Below are 16,288 nucleotides of genomic sequence, written 5' to 3'. Positions count from 1 at the left end.
TCTGAAAGGGCCACGCGGGGTGCACAGCTACCCCAGGTCAGGGACGACAGATTCCAGAGAACGATAACAGCAAACACTGACGCAGCACTCACTGTGCACCAGGCACCACCCGAGCACTTTACATCTGTTACAACCCTAGGAAGCAGCTGTTGCTATCACCATCCCCATTTCACTGATGAGGAAACTGAGGCTCAGAGAACTTGCCCGCATTCACACAGCTAGTTCCCAGGAACGCACATGAGTGTGGACCAGAGTCTGTGCTCTTAACCACTGCACTCTGCAGATATATTACTCAAATAACTTCTGACCCCATTGTCGAGTTTCCCATAATGCAGGAGCATACCCACATCCCTACGAACATTTGGGTTTTCCGAGTTCTTCTCTTGGGAAGGCAGCGCTGGTGCAGGGAGTAAATCACTTGCAGTGAGGAAAAGAAGGAATGTAGGGGTGCAAGATAGAATGTGCAGGGTCGGGGGGCTCCGTGCATGAGGGAATGAAACAAGATGGGAGTGAGTCACTGTACAGTAGAAAAACATGCCAAGTCAGGTGCAATGGGAAAAAATGACCCTCTTCTATACCGTTGTTTTTCCTTTATTAATATACAACTGCAGAGTCATTTCTGCTTGTGTACGTGTGTGTGCACAGGTATGTGTGTGTTGACAACCCCAGGCTGCAAAGGTTTAGAAATAAGGCAGAGTCTGGCTAAACAAGGCAGGGGGCAGCAGGAGGACTCCCCCCATTAATGGGAGGGTCACAGGCAAAGTTCCAACTAGAGGATGTCCGGGCATGTCAGTCTGAGTTTCCCCAGCATGTCTGCTGCTGGGTCAGCCGCACCAGAGCTGGCCAGCCCGAGACTGCGGCTGCAGCACCAGGAGCCTGCAGGGACCAGGGCCTGAACTCCCGGACTGCAGAACCAGGGGCCAGCTGCTGGTCATCAGCTCTACAGGGCCCAGCCTGGGCACCAGAGACATGAGGGCGGTACAGCCCCTGCTCCTGGGAAGGCTCATAATCCCAGTCCATTTCCCCTTCTTGGTGCAAAATGTTCTTCCATAGATTCTGTCCATGACGAGGGCCAAGAGCAAGCAAACCCCACAGACTCAGGGCTCCCAGGGGAGCCGATAGGGAGGGCTATCCCTTTAAACAATGGACAAGACCTCTCTCCTTCCTCTCCAAGGATGCCCTCCCAAGTCCCCCGCCCCCAGCCCCAATATATCACCCACATTAGTGGGTTAACACAATGCTAGGCACTGTGTGGCCACAAGAGGCCCGAGGGGATCGTCCCTGCCCCACAGGTCTTACCACCTAGCTGGAGAGTCACAGAAAAGGAAAAACACTACTGAAGACAACACGTAGTGAAGCACCATGTGATACGATGCATGCCACCCACGCTGCGGGCTCCAGGGGAGACTGTGGCTCTGGACTCCAGGAAAAACCTCCCGCAAGTAACAACACGGATGGACTGAGAGTGGGGAAGGCAGGAGTCTAGGCCTGTAAGCTGCTTCCTGGGGCCCCAGGAGGGTTGCTGCAGCTCCACAGACCTGAGCTCCCTCTTCAGTATCATACTGGACTAGCATGGTGACTACCGAGCTGGGGTGGAGGCGGGAAGTAGAGCCTGAGACACTGGGAGAGTGTGGTGCATTATACAGGATGCTTGGAGACCAAAGAACTCCAAAGGCATCTCCTGGGCCAAAACAGGGGCTTCCTGTAAGGCCAGGTCCAAAACTCCTCTCAGACCCACACCACCAGACTTTGAGGGTGACTTGGGTTTGCTTGAAGAGACAGGAAGTGAGGACCCAAGCACAGATCAAGGGTGGGGCAGGGCAGGGCCCAAGGGAGAAGCAGTCCTGTCCTGGTGTGTGTGTGTGTGTGTGTGTGTGTGTGTGTGTATCTGTGGGGTGTGTGTGTGTGTCTGTGTGTGGTGTGTGTGTGTGTGGTGTGTGTGTGTGTGTGGTGTGTGTGTGGCTGTGTGTGTGGGGGTGTGTGGGTGTGTGGGGGGCGTGTGTGTGTGCCTGTGTGTGTGTGCCTGTGTGTGGGGTGTGTGTCTGTGTGGGGTGTGTGTGTGTGTGCATGGTGTGTCTGTGTGTGTGGTGTGTGTGTGTGTGTGTGTGTGTGTGGCTGTGTGTGTGGGGTGTGTGGGGGGGGGGCGTGTGTGTGTGCCTGTGTGTGTGTGGTGTGTGTGTGCATAGTGTGTGTGTGTGTGGGGTGTGTGTGTGTGCATGGTGTGTGTGTGTTCAGCATGTTCAGCACCAAGGACAGCACCCCACGTGCTGGTAGGAAAGATGGTGATGGACCCCCAATATTTTAATCTTCCTACAATAGAAAGGCCTGAGGCAGGAGAACAACAGAGCCGAGACCGGAAGACAGAGCCTCCCGAGTAGTACCAGAGCTGAGTTCAGGAGCAGAAAAGGCCGTTCCTTTCACTCTGGACCTTTCCTGTCTGTCTGTCCAATCTGTCCGTTCTCTCTCTACCCTCACTGTCTTTGAATTAAGACCCAAAGCCCAGGGAGGAGTGGGAGATAATGATTCCCTGTTGCCAAGAGTATTTCTCCAGTCTCTCGGCTAATTAATCATGCCTTAGGATTTAAATGGCAATATTATTAGTACCTACCGTAGACTGGGCCACAGCAGAGCCCACTTCTGGTTGGCTGCCTGTCTAGCATCTGCTAAAGTAATGGGGGCCCACTCAGCTGTCCCTAGCCCCATACCTTGCCCATGCCTCTGTGCAGAGAAAGGATCTCATCCTCCAAGGCTCCTCACTAGGAGGCCTTCTTGGAACTCTCCAGTTGCTGGAGATATCTCCCTTCCTGCCAGCGCCAGACTCAGAACCACACAAGGCCAGGGAGGGAAGGGGCTGAGAGATCATCTGGCCCAGGGCTGACCTAGGAGTTCTGCAGAGATGCTCCCAGAGTGATGAGGTGGATAGAGTGGAAGAGAAAGCGGGTGGGTTCCTTCCCCTGCCTCACCAGACAGTTCTGCCCTTTTGGTTTTCTACATGAGATTTCCTTGAAAGACTGTGATGAAACAAAAGGTTCTGTACTTTAAAAAATTTAACTTTATTTTAGATAATTGTAGATTCACATCTAGTTGTAAAAAAGAATAGAGATCCCATGTATCCTTCACCCTGTTTCCCCGCCAAGGAAGACCTTATAAAAGTATATAGTTCAGATCACATCCAGGGTACTGAGAGCAATACCCTCTAGAACGCTGAACATCTCCATCGGCACAAGGATCCTTCCTGCTGCGTTTCTGTACCCACCCACTTCATCGTGCCCCCCTCCCCTAATCCTGAAGAACTGCTAACCTGCTCTGCATTTCTATAATCCTGTCATTTCAAGAATGGTATAGAAGTGGAATCATAGAGTATGTACCTTTGGGGGATTAGCCTTTTTTCACTCCGCATAATTCCCTGGAGATTCATCCAGGTTACTGCATGTGTCAAGAGTTGATTCCTTTTTATTGCTGAGTGCCAGAACTTACTTAACCATTCACCTGTTGAAGGGCATCTGGTTTATTCCCAGCTTTTGGCTATGACGAGTAAAGCTGCTATAGACATTCAAGTCCAGGATTTTGTGTGAACATAAGTTTTCATTTCCCTGGGATAAACACCCGGGATTGCACTTGCTGGATCATATGGTACTTGTAGGTTTAGTTTTATAAGAAACTGCTTTCCAGAATGGCTGCACCACTTAACATCCCCACCAGCCATGTGTGAGTCATCCAATTCCTCTGCGTCTTCACCGACATTCGGTGTTGTCACTGTTTTTTGTTTCTTTTTTCATTTTAGCCATTCTGACAGGTGTACAGAGATACCTTGCTGAGGCTTCAGTTTGCATTTCCCTAACAGCTAACAATGGACACCTTCTCGTGTGCTTAGTTGCCATCTGTATATCCTCTTTAGTGAAAAATGTCTCCTCGTGTATTTTGTACATTTTCTAATTGCATTGTTTTCAATGCTGAGTTTTGAGAGTTCTTTACATATTCTAGATGCTTGTCCTTTGTCAGATATATGTTTTGCAAAATCTTCTCCCTCTTTGTAACTTGTCTTTTCATGCTCTAAACAGGGTTTTTCCCAGAGCAAGAGTTTTTCATTTTGATGAAGTCCAATTTCACATCTCAGTGTTGACATTTATTGTCTTCATTCATTCACTTTGAAATCTTCCCAATTCTGGGTATGACAAATGATTTTTGATTGTAATCAGGACACTTTCATGTTATGTAATGAGACTGTGAATCTCATTTAAATCTTCTGTTTTAACTGGCTTTTTGTGGTACCACTCTGTCAGGGGAAAGGGGGGGTGGGCACGACCTCAGTACTGTCAGTGGAGCATTTGTCGTGGCTCAGTGGAGGTAAGAGCTCCAGGACTCCACATGGTCCCCACTGACCCTGCTATGGGGGCCTCACGACCACCGGGCAACAGTGCAAGTCCCAGCTCTCTAGTAGAACCTCCTCTGACTCATGCCAGCAGGGAGGGGAGGGGCACCTCTATCCTGCTGAGTGGGGGTGGGAGTCCAGGTTCCCCACATGGCCTCCAACAATACCATGGGGGCAGGGAGCTTCTTACCAGCCAGCAGAGATGAAAGTCACAACTTCCTACTTGACCTTCTCTGACACCACACTGCTGAAGGAGTTAGGGGGCCGCATTACAGCCCGGAGAGTGTGGAAGTCCAGGTTCCCACTGCTTATTTGCTTGTGACGGTGGGGATGGTGCTATAGTTTTTTTCTGTGCTGTTTGGCTGGAGTAGAGCAGCTATTGTCTAAACGTTTTCTATCTTGCTAGACCTAAGCTTTTATTCTTTTCCTGGATCTAAGCTTAGAGAGAATAGGCTTTTATTGGAACTTTCAAAAAAAAAAAATCTGTGTCCACTGGCATTTCCTGGTTACCCACATCTTCAGCTTCAAGTCTGGGATATAGGAGGCAAAAAGAAAACCCACGGAGGTCACTCCTGTGTCAATACTCAGGTCCCAAGGTCTCTAGCTGGTCTGCTTTCTCTCTCTGTTTCAGAATCTTCTTATATTTGTTTTATATAGAATGTTCAGGGTTTCAGTTGTACTTAGCAGGAGGAATATAGAAAAGAACATCTATTCCATCTTCCCAGAAATAGAAATCTGTATTTTTAACAAAACATTTTGATGACCTTAAGTCTAGTTCACCTCCTCATTTTTCAGAGGAGAAACTGAGGCTGCAGCTAGATGACGTATCTCACCAGTGATGGAATAGCGAGTCAGAGGTACAGAAGCCAGGACTCACGTCTCCTCACTCCAGTCCTCCAGTCAGATGCCGTTACCATGACAGCATGGCTCCTCCCCATCCATGCCCGGGGATCTGACCTCCTCTACAGACGCCAGCTGCAGCCAGCTCCCCTCCTCCCGGTACTCACACGCGGCTCTAGAATGTTGCCTGTCCACTCGAGAAAGTCTTCTTTCTCTAAGCAGACTCTGGGTACTCTGAGGGCAGAGACCAGGCCACATGGCTCATACTGAGCGTGGGCTCAATGAACAGTTGCCGACTGCTCTCCCTATAGAAGTCGATCATCAATATTGTCTGGTAAGCGTTGTATCCTGGTTCCTCCAGGTGAGCTGGAGCCAGAAGTCACTCCGAGGACGGGGACAGATGGTATCTTCTGGAAAAGAGAGGCTCACATGCTGGGAGCAGCAGAAGTACACAGATCATGCCATGTTCAGTTTGGGGAGGCTTATTAAGAGGAAGTATAGTCTACGTTTATGGTGCTCCCAGAAAAGTAACCCAGGATGGGACAGGACGTGGGAAGCAGTGTGTCATGTCCCAGACTTCTTAGCACTGTGGTTTAAGTGCCCATCTCCCGCGCCCCCCGCCCCGCCCACTCTACCCTCCACATACACAGAGACTGCACCCATTGCCTTCACCATCCCGATTCCTGGTTCCTAGCATGGTGGCTGGCACACGGGCCCTCAACGATGACGTGCTGGTTGGATCAATGGATGAAAGAACAAATAAATAATCAAAGGAATAAATGAACCAAAACAAAAGGAAATAGCTGCAGGAACGAGGATGCTTAGCTTAGAAAGCAGACTTGCCATGGCAGACCGTGGGAGAGAGGCTAAATAGCCATGGACAAAAGGAATCAAACTAAATCCATCAGCTGGAGTTATGAAGAGGTGGTCTGGGCTGAATCAAAGACCGACATTGTTACCAGTGGAGCTGCCTCACGTGCTCTGAGATGCCTTGTGAAGCAGTGAGTTCTCCATTTCTGGAAACGTCCAGCAGCCCAATGGCCTCATGAAGCAGGGGATCCTGCACTGCAGGGAGTTGGATCAGGTGACCTCTGAGCTTCTTCTCATCCTGAGAGCCCACATCTTCAGGGTTCACTGGAGACCTGCCTAGCTCTGGATTTAATGTGGTAAAGGAGATAAGGGGGGGAGGAAGTCAGCCACAGCCCCTGTTGAGTTTCCACTAGAAGTGGAGCATGTGACAATCATTCTAGCCAGTCACCAACCAGTTCTGGCTTCCCTGGTCCAGGCGTATAGTAGGATTCTCCTATTTAGTGTGTTTATGGTTGGGTGGGGCCATGTGACTAGTTCTGGGCAACAAGCTAAGAGTGGAAGTGCTGTGTGTTACATTTAGGTTGGAGCGTTGAATTGCCTCCGGTGCTCTTTTCCCTCCGTCATGGCAACTGCTCCACCAAGCTGGGTCCTAAAGGGATGGCTTAAAGTTACTAAGATTCAGAGCTGTTTGATAATGCAGCATTTCCTAGGCTATGCTGACTGATACAGAGGGACAGAATTTACCTGTAAGGAACGACAGAGAAAATACAAGCCATGCAAGGTACACAAATGCGTGGGGTTGGACAGCAGCTCCAGCAACTCAGCGGGGTGTAAGACACCCCATCCCCCACCACTCTGGTAAAACCCAGCACTAACCAACGACTCCAGCTGTGCCCGCTCCTCCTGTCTAACATCCCAACATCATGGCCAACTTCAAGTCTCTGCTAACACCGCTTCTTCTCTCTTCACCTTTTTCTCTCTTCCCTTCCATCTGGTCAGACATCCTACCCGTTCCTGAAGGCACAGATCGAGTCTCATGTCCTGCAAGCCATCTCCCTACCCGCAGAGAGCAACAGGGCCATTCCTTGGGATGACTGCAGCGTCTGTGCTCAGGGCATCTCTTTGGGGGTCTTACCGTGTGTGTCTTTAGTCTGTTTCATGTTCACTAGCCTCTGCTCTACAAACAGGTAGTGAGCTCAAAGGCTCCAGCTCAGACGTGAGCCAAGCTCACAGCAGGTGGTCAATAAACGCTGAGTGACCAGAGAGCAGTGCCATGAACATACACATGATATTTCTTAATTATTCAGAGAAGCTGATTAAAAATCTGGGCACTTTGACTCAGATATCATTTGTACTGAGTTTTTAGACTGGCTCTGAACCAGATACTATAACTCCTCAAGGGCAGCAAGATGACTGGCAGAAAATCCCTTCTACCCTTTTCTGTGGGCCAGAGGTAAGCAGTGCATTTGAGGGTCACCTCTGCCTACCATCTGTCATCTCTTGGGTCACAGTCAATGCTGACATGTAGGATATACCTAACCTGCAGGTTGACACAGGCATCAGGGTATGTGGGGGGAACAGTAGAGAAATCAGGACAATCCAGACCTGCTGATTTCAGCAGCCATTTGGACCCACTTCATGGAGACACAGAATATAAACAGTGAAAGATGCTTCCAGAGAGGCTCAGAGGAGTCTCATTTTGTGGAAGAGGCACTGGAGTGCACGCCACACCTGGGTCAACATCTGGTTCTTCTGACCCCTGGAACAAGGCTCTTTTCACTCTCTCCTGATGCTTCGATTTGCTACCGGGCATCACGGGTGGAAGAGGGGAGTGCCCTTCTCTCCTCACTCCAGGGAGTGTGGGATCACAGCCTGTCAGCCGGGACTCAGGACACCATTTCTGACACATCCCTACCTCTCCCAGGGCTTTGCATGAACCTGTCTGGTAAGACGTGTGCTCATCAGGTTCCCAGCAAAGATCCCATCACTTGCTCGACAGCCAACACCGTGGGCCAACAAGTCCTTCGGTCAGGAAGTCCTTCTCGAGGTCTAATCAGGGGCACTGCTGCTGTCTGGCATGTCAATTTCCTTTCCTTGGCATTTCTGTGCCGATGGAGAAGACCTGTTTGCGCCTGACTCCACACAACCTTGCACACGCCTTCAGCTTCCTTCCCTGAATGCTAAGTCCTGGGCCGGCACCCGGGGATGTCATCTAAATGCACTGGGCTGCACTCTCTCATTGCAGGTGCCTTCCTCCAAGTCATCTCCGGGCACCTCCCCTGTTACAATAAGGTGGAAACTGTAATCCGACCTCCTGAGTAAATGACTAGGTGGCGGACGAACTCTCTTGGAAAGATGCTGCCAGGAGGCCAAACAGTCCCCAGTACAGCCGAGTCCCGACTACAGGCAGTTAACGGGCCTCTTCAGGACTATGCGGAACCCATTTTTTTGTTCTGGACTCTCTGAGCCCCCTCCTTCCATTTCATGGGACTCTACCTACCCTGGCTTACCTCTATGTTGTGCCTCTGAAAGGGTTCAGAGAAGGCAAGGGGTTTTTTTTTATTCATTAATTAAAACAACAAAAATAATCCCAGTGCATGACTAATCCTCAAATGCTGCCTGCACCCAGCTCCTCACTCAGTGCATGGTCTGTGACTCACCACACAGCTTCCTGGGCAGAATGCAGCACCTCAGCATCCTCCTGTGGGCCCCACTGTCCTGGGTCCACGTGCCCGAAGTGGGGCAGTCAGGGAAAGTGCTGGAGCAGTCACCCCACTCTCAATCTAGCCTCAGTTTCCTCCTGAAATTCTTCCCAGGGGTGAATGTGGGATAGTAGAGCTGCCCCATCCTCCCAATGACTTCCAAAAGCTCAGCAAAGTTGGTGTGGCCAGAGGAACAGGACCCGCTAGGGAATGACTGCGTAGACCGGGTCTGAGCCATCTCAGGTATCATAATTGAGCACCTACTGTGTGCAAGGCCCTAGGCTGGGGGGGTGGTGGTCAGGGATGTAAAGGGAGCCCTGGTGGCGCCCAGCTCAAGGCCCACCAGCAGGCTGAGGGGACAGGCAGATGTACATATGGAATATCCTGATCACACCGTGGATTGGTGTGCAGGTGAGGGTGTCTGCCTGGTGGAGAGGGTACAGTGAGGAAGCCGGTGGGTGCTCATATGAGCTGGTCCAGTGTTCCTACATCTGGTGGACCAGGCTGAAGGGCCCTTGAAGGCTGTATGGGCAGCAGCATCCCGTCAGATATGCCCCCAGCTAAGGCACTCTTCAGCCGGCAGCTCCCTGGTTTCCCCTCCATCAGGGGGCCGCTCCAGGGCAGGGTGGGCAGGGGCAGCTGTCTCTGGTAAATTGTGGGGCTTTCCTTATGTCACTCAAGGGATGCTGACCAGCTTTGATCCCTCCACCGGAGGGCATCAGGAGATGACTGCTTCACGGACTTCCCTGGTGGTCCAGTGGTTAAGACTCTGCTCTTCCACTGCAGCGGGCGTGGGTTCCATCCGTAGTCGGGGAGCTAAGATCCCACATACCGCGTGGACAAAAAATTTAAAAAATTTTTAACTTTTAAAAGAAGATGGCTGCTTCTTGAGGGGACACCAGAGGCTCCTGGAGACGAAGCCCAGGGTGGGTGCTCCCACTGGCAGGAATGTGGATGCGGACGTGAGCCAGCACGGGCCATGGGACAAGGGCAACACTCCAGAGAGGGCAGAGCATGAGAAACAAGGAGGCTGTCCCAACACGGTTGAGCTGCCATGCCAGCCCTGAACACCCTCCCAGGAGGGTGGCGAGAGAGAAAGAGACTTCCGTCTTGCTTACATCACTCTATTGTTCGTACCCTAATTAACTGAGTTATGTCTAGTCAGGCCTTTCATCACCGAACCAAGGTGATGACCTCAGGAGACCTCATTTCAATCCTGTCTCTCCGTGCAGCCGCGGGGTACAGCGTCCGGGGCCTTCCAGGAGGGCCAGCCCGATGCCACCACCTCTGCTCTGCCTGCCCGAGTGCCTTAGCTCTGGGCCACCTGAGGTCTGGCCACGCTGTGCACATTGTGTCTCCTGCCCTGCACTGGGCATTCTTTTACACATTATCTTCTTGTCCTTCAGGGGCCATGCTCCAGGCCACTACAAACACTCCCCGGCAGAGGAATCTATGAAAACTCCCTCCGCAAACACCCTGAACTCTTGGGCCCGCTGAGCTTTCCTCGGCTCTAAGCAGCTTCTCACGGCACAGGGTGTGACCTCACCAGGACTCAGGCGGAGCAGCCTTCCCGCTTCCCCCAGCTGGCTCGCCGTGTGGGGACACCACGGGCTCTGAATCCAGAACACACAAGGCACGTGGCACGTGGGGCTGAGGCCGTGGGGCTGAGGCCGTGGCTGTCCCTCGGTGCCCCGGCTACTCTTCCGCTTCTTGGAAGCAGATGTCTCCCCCTTCCTCCCTCTGAGACGATCAGACAGACTACACGGGGGAGGTGGGAGTGCCAATGGCCCCATGGCCTGTAGGAAACCCCTACTATGAAGCCCTCGTGTTCCGGGCACATCAGGGAAGTAAAGCGGGTTTACATCCTGAGAGCCCGCCTCACCCTTCCTGGGGCTCGTCCCCTATAATGGACTTATGCTCAGTTCCACCTGCCAAGAAAGGACCTAACAGGAGCCTTTTACAATTTCTTCTTTAAGTTCAGTTGCATTTCGTTTTGCATTTCATTTAGCCCCTGCTTACCCCAAGCCAACTGTTCAGCTGCTTCTAAGATGGGAGTCGGGGTCAGCTGGTCTTCATGGTGCCAGGGTACCCCTTCCCACAAGCCCCCGGCCCTGGCCAACACCCCACCCACCCTCCTCCAGGGGGTGAAACCAGCTGTGAAAGGACAGTGAGGCAGGCAGATGAGAAGCAAGTGGGAGGATACGCCAATCTCATCCCCCTGGAAACCTGTCCAGAGTGATGGGAAAATGGGACCAGAGAGAAACGGTGGGGAGAGGGGACCCAGAAAAGAAGATAAAGGAGTGAGAACAAAAAGGAAGACTCTGAACGATTCCAGAACCAGACACCTACTGACTAAATAACAGAGAGCTGTTTTTTCAGTCTCTCATTTACCAGCCTCTTATGTCCCCATCCAAGACTTTCAACCCTTCCCTGAAGCTCTCTCTCTGGTTTTTGAGTCTCCAAATCCAAGTCCACCTTTGCTGCTGAAATGTTAAGAGAATCTTCATGTAGGAAACCCCAGATGATTGGCAGACACTGGTGACAGTGCCCCTGACGTGTCAGGCCTTCAGCCAAGGCTGGAGGGGTTTAGGGCGTATAAACGGAGTCCATGACCAAGCACCAGCAGTCTAGTGGTGAGGACAAAAGACCTGCATAGAAGGCTACCTACTACAGGAAGACAAGGTAAAGGGCCGCTGAGGGGACAGGACAGGCAAAGACCTGGGTTCAAGTCCCAGCTTGGTCAGGTCATGACACCTCCATGGACCCCAGCTTCCCTGTCTGTAAATGCATGGAGAAGCCAGAAGGATCCTCAGAGGCCACTGAGTCTCCTGGTTCTTGTATGAGGAAGCTGAGGACACAGAGAACTGTCACCAGGTTTGTGGCAGAGCACCCCACCCTGGCTTTATCATGACCTCCTACTTAAGAATTGACGAAACACACACACAAGCATCTTGTCATGAGACAGAACTGTCCAGGGCAGCTGCCCCGACACCCCCCCCCCCCCCATGGTATAGCAAAGCCCTACAGCCTAAGAAAGATCTGGAACTGAGGCCATGGCCCAACTTCCCTCACGAAAGAATAGAGAAGAGTTGGTTTCATCAGCACCATGGACCGAAGTCAGACACAAGCAAGTGGGGCCAGGCGATGTGTCAACACAGGCGCTTTGGAACTGGGAGCAAGTTACTGCGGAAGCCCACAAAGCCTCCCTCATCTCTCTGGACAGGTGCAGGGGGAGGCTGGACCGCGGGTTGGGGATAGACGGAGTTTTCGGTCTCTGATCTCACCATCTCCCACAGGTGGGATGAGGTATCAACAAGAACAGCTCGACAACCAGAGGGTGTACGGGACCTGGGGGTCACCAGGGACGGCTCTCGAGGAGCAGCTGCCTCCTTCCCTCCGGGCCACACGACCCGCACAGGCGCCCCCTCGGGACCTCACAGGGAAGCAGCAGGGGGAGAAGCAGCGGACTCCAGCCTGGTCCCAGGAAGCTGGTTGGCTTCCCTCACACCCACAGCCTGCCCCTTCCAGTCCTCTGCAGACCTGGAGCAGAAGCGATCTCCAGAGTGCGCCCCCACCCCACCAAAACCCTGGGACCCATCATCATCGCTGATGTGCGAACCTCCAGTTCACCCATTTTACTGCTGTATGACATTCCACCGCAAGGATGTATCACAGATCACTCACTTTATTGCTGTATTACAGTACATTGTAAGGATATATCACGTATCATTTGTCTATTCTCCTCTCAACGGATCAGTAGTTGTTTACAGATGTTTGTTATTATAAATAATGCTGCTACTAAAAATAAATCTTATGAATCTATGTGTTCTGGGCAGGGAGGGCTTCACTGTGGGCTGCATATCCAGGGAGAACTTTCCAGGGGGCAGACTGCACCCTCCCCTGTCCCATTTCCCGCACTCCCACATCACCACCTCTCAGGAGCACCACGGTGAACAGCCCAGGAGCCCAGACAGACAAGACCTCGATGACCCCCAGATGGAGCACGGAGCTGGCTCCCTACCTGCTGCAGGGGGGCTCGCCCTCGGGAGAAGGAGTAGCTGCAGTCCAGCTGATCACTGCAGTCCGCCGTCCACTGCAGGGGAGAAAGGAGTGGTCAGTGATGGCTGGACACACAGGCTCATCCTCACTCTGCCCTGGCCCCCCAGGCACGGTCCCGCCCTGCTGCAGTAGAGCCAGTAGGAAACCCTGCTCAGCCGTTTTCGAAGACAAATCTTTCTGTACCAGCAGGTCCCACTTGGCATCTCCCAGTGCCACATGGAGGTGGCCCTTTGGCGTATGTGTGGGGAAGGCAAACTCATTTCCTACCACCTAAGCCCACCGAAGCGATGAAGAGCAGCTACCTTCCAAAGCCAACCAGACAACACAGAGGGTAAATATGAGTTTTGAGAAACCAGCACCATGTCTGACCACCTAACCATGCTTCAGCCACACTAGCCCCCCACAGTGTCAAGGCTGGAGCTAGAGGAGAGGCATGTGTGTGTGGATCATACCGTACACCCAGCCCCAAAGTACGGTGGACCTGTGGACTGACGGGAGAGCATGGCATCGGGGAAGAGCCCCAGACTGGCCATCAGAAGCCCAGTCCCACCACCGACCTCAGGGGCCTCATGTGCCCCGAAGTGTGATATGACAACTACCAGTGTAACGGTCCTCAAACCCTGCCACGTAGGGGGTCTCTGGGTCCTAATCTCCACCCACTGAATCACTCGCTGAGGGCAGCACCTGTCTTCTCCATTGTGACAAGCTTTCCAAGGGATGCACCAGAAGTTTGAGAGCCACTGAGATCCATGTAATCTCTCAGGCTTCACTTTGTCATCTATAAAATGGGGACAGCAAGGCTGGGTGACTCTGCAAGGTTGAAATGAAGGGACTTTGTAAGCTATGCAAAATCTATATATAGATATAAAGTAGTAGTAAGAGTACAGCTCTTCCACGGTAATGTGTTATCTATATATATGGTGGTGCTTTTATTATTGTGTTAAATGTTATATAGGCTCTCCAGCTCACGTTGAACATTGATCTTGACCTACACCTGTATGATTCATAAAAAGCAGAGGAGCCCAGTCTCTCTCTGTTTGACACACTTGGTCAAAACTGTGCGTGAGTGTGGATGGCTCAAAGCCATCACCGTCCCGGATTTGTGAAACCTTGGCTAGACACACCCTCCCCCGACTGTGGGTCAAGGGCATGACCTTTGTATAGGAAAGACATTTTATTACAACGCCGATGATACAGGCTGGTACAAGTGTACTCTACAGCAGTGCTGGCCAACGAATAGGAACCGCAGACATAATTTTAAATGATCTAGTAGCCAGATTTAAAAAAGAAAAAGGTAAAATTAAACAATAATGCATTTTATTTATCTCAATATATGTTTATCTCAATAAGTAATTGATATAAAAATGATCAATGAGATATTTTACATACTTCTCTCCATACTAAGGTTTTGAAATCTGCTTAAAGCATGTCAATTTCAAGGGCTCAAGAGCTACATGTGGCTAGTGGCTGCCCTATTGAACAGCACAGCTCAGTTCGAAGGAATTGGCAAAGGCAAGGTACCAGTCCCAAGAGAGTGTGCCCTCAGAGCCACTTCTTGCCCATCCCGGCTCTGTACTGCAGAGGGGCTGAACCCTGCAGACTCAGCTGGGTTCCAGCTGGGCTAGGCCAACGGGAGACAACAAGAGAGAGAAGCCGCGGTGCTTCTCCCCCATCTCTCTATGCTTCAGGCAGCATTACCAGCAATGACTGGGTCTCCTTCAAGGCTCCAGCCTCACCAGATGGGCCCTCTGTGCACGACCCCTAACGCTGGGCTCTGGCCATACCATCTCCTCCCTTTGTGCCTCAGGCCTAGAGGTGGTAATGGCTCCTTGTGGCTGTTTAGTTTCTCAGCTCTTTTATTATCTGGGTAACCAACTCCCTGGGTTAAATTCCCTCTGTCTGGATATTTGTAGTCTCAAAGCATCTCTGCAAAGGTATTTATTAAATTATAGGAGAAGAAAAGGGAAAAATGAGAAATCTATCAGATACCACCTTAAACCAAGTGATCAAGGATAATATTATCTGTAATAAAACATATTACCACCGTGGACTTCCCAGCGTAATGCCCTGAGAAGGGCCATGTCACTCTTGAGGTGTTCTTGCCAAAAATGCACGATCTCAAATATGATCGTGAGAGAATATCGGGCAACCCAAACTGATGAACTTTCCAAAAAATAAATGACCAATACTCTTCAAAAGTGTCAAGGTTGTAGGGATAAGAAAAGACCACGGGAGTGTCACAGGTTGGAGGAGAATAAGAAAGCATGACGATTAGATGCAAATTTGAATCTTGGAACAGAAAAAGGACATTAGTAGATAAACTGGTGATATTCAAATAAAGTCTCATTGTACCAATGTTAATTTCTTAGTTCTGATCATTGTACTACGGTTATGTAAGATATTCATATTAGGGGACAGGTACGTGGGAACACCCTGTACTATTTTTGCACCTCTGCTATCAGTCAAAAGTAACTTCAAAATAAAAAGCAATCCAGGGACTTCCCTGGTGGTCCAGTGGTTAAGACTCCGTGCTTCCACTGAAGGGGGTGTGGGTTGGATCCCTGGTCAGGGAACTAAGATTTTATACACTGTGTGGCACAGCCAAAAAAAAAAAAGTAATCCACATATGTATATATGTGTTTATATATATATATTTGTAAACTATTTGAACTACTATAAAAACAATCCCTCTGCTTTACTGCTTTCTATACTTGAGTGGCTTCTCCTTTCCTGGTTGGAGGCTGGCTGACAGTGGGGAGGATGGTCAAGGCACGCAGTGACTACCGGCCCGGAGAGAACTAGATCCTGCACTTCTCGTCCCCTCCCAGGACAGCCTTGCAGAGAAGGCTTCCTCCAGTGGGGCATCCCAAACACTTCAACCCAGCTGCATACCGCTGACTTGACGTCTCGCACAGAGGTGACTCGAGGGTGGGCACACCTCCTCCTGGGGTCAGCGTGGTCCCCGCGTGGTCCCTGGCAGGGCGGGGATGGGGTGCCACGCTGGCTGCTCCTGACAGGCGGGCACAGAGGGGCAGCCGAGGCTTTGTGCACAGCCACGTGCCACCTCAGCCCCCTGGCTAGGCTTTCCCAGAGCGATTACACGCTCCGATGAAACTGCCCTGCTTTGTCAAAGGTCATCCTTAACTTTACGCTGGCCAACCTTCCTGAGCACCTCTGGTGTGGGACCTGCCACCGGCGCTCCCTTCACAGGGGAGGCGAGATGTGCAGTAACAGTAATGCGGGGAGGGGGAGGGCGAGGCTGAGAAGGGACAGTGTGCTCTCGGAGGGATTCCCTAGGGAAGGAAAGCAGTGGAGCCCGGATCCCTGGAGAAGACTGAGCCCGAGTGTGGACATGGCAGGGGAACACTGGTCAGCTCAGGGGCAGAGGGCAGCAAGCAGGACTCTCCCGCTAAGCGGTCAGAGACTCTTCCTGGGTGGAAAGAGTCCGAAGGCTTCTGTTAGGGGAGGGCGTCATCCGAGCTGTGCTAGAACACGCTGAACTGGC

The 16,288-nt window shown here is 51.5% G+C and overlaps 1 protein-coding gene across 3 annotated transcripts in view; it reads right to left on the bottom strand.

The window, feature by feature from the left end:
• Positions 1 to 16,288, bottom strand: part of CTIF (cap binding complex dependent translation initiation factor) — a 310,526-nt gene that overhangs the window by 203,632 nt on the left and 90,606 nt on the right. For all 3 annotated transcript variants that reach the window (XM_060029013.1, XM_060029015.1, XM_060029014.1), the window contains exon 3: positions 12,746 to 12,817. In XM_060029013.1, coding sequence (XP_059884996.1) covers positions 12,746 to 12,817 — 72 coding nt within the window. The remainder of the gene's footprint in view (positions 1 to 12,745; positions 12,818 to 16,288) is intronic.

This window comes from Delphinus delphis, chromosome 13 (genome assembly GCF_949987515.2).
Source record: "Delphinus delphis chromosome 13, mDelDel1.2, whole genome shotgun sequence".
NCBI lineage: Eukaryota > Metazoa > Chordata > Mammalia > Artiodactyla > Delphinidae > Delphinus > Delphinus delphis.
Note: the sequence above shows the minus strand (reverse complement) of the source record. Positions and strands in the feature narration are given on the sequence as shown.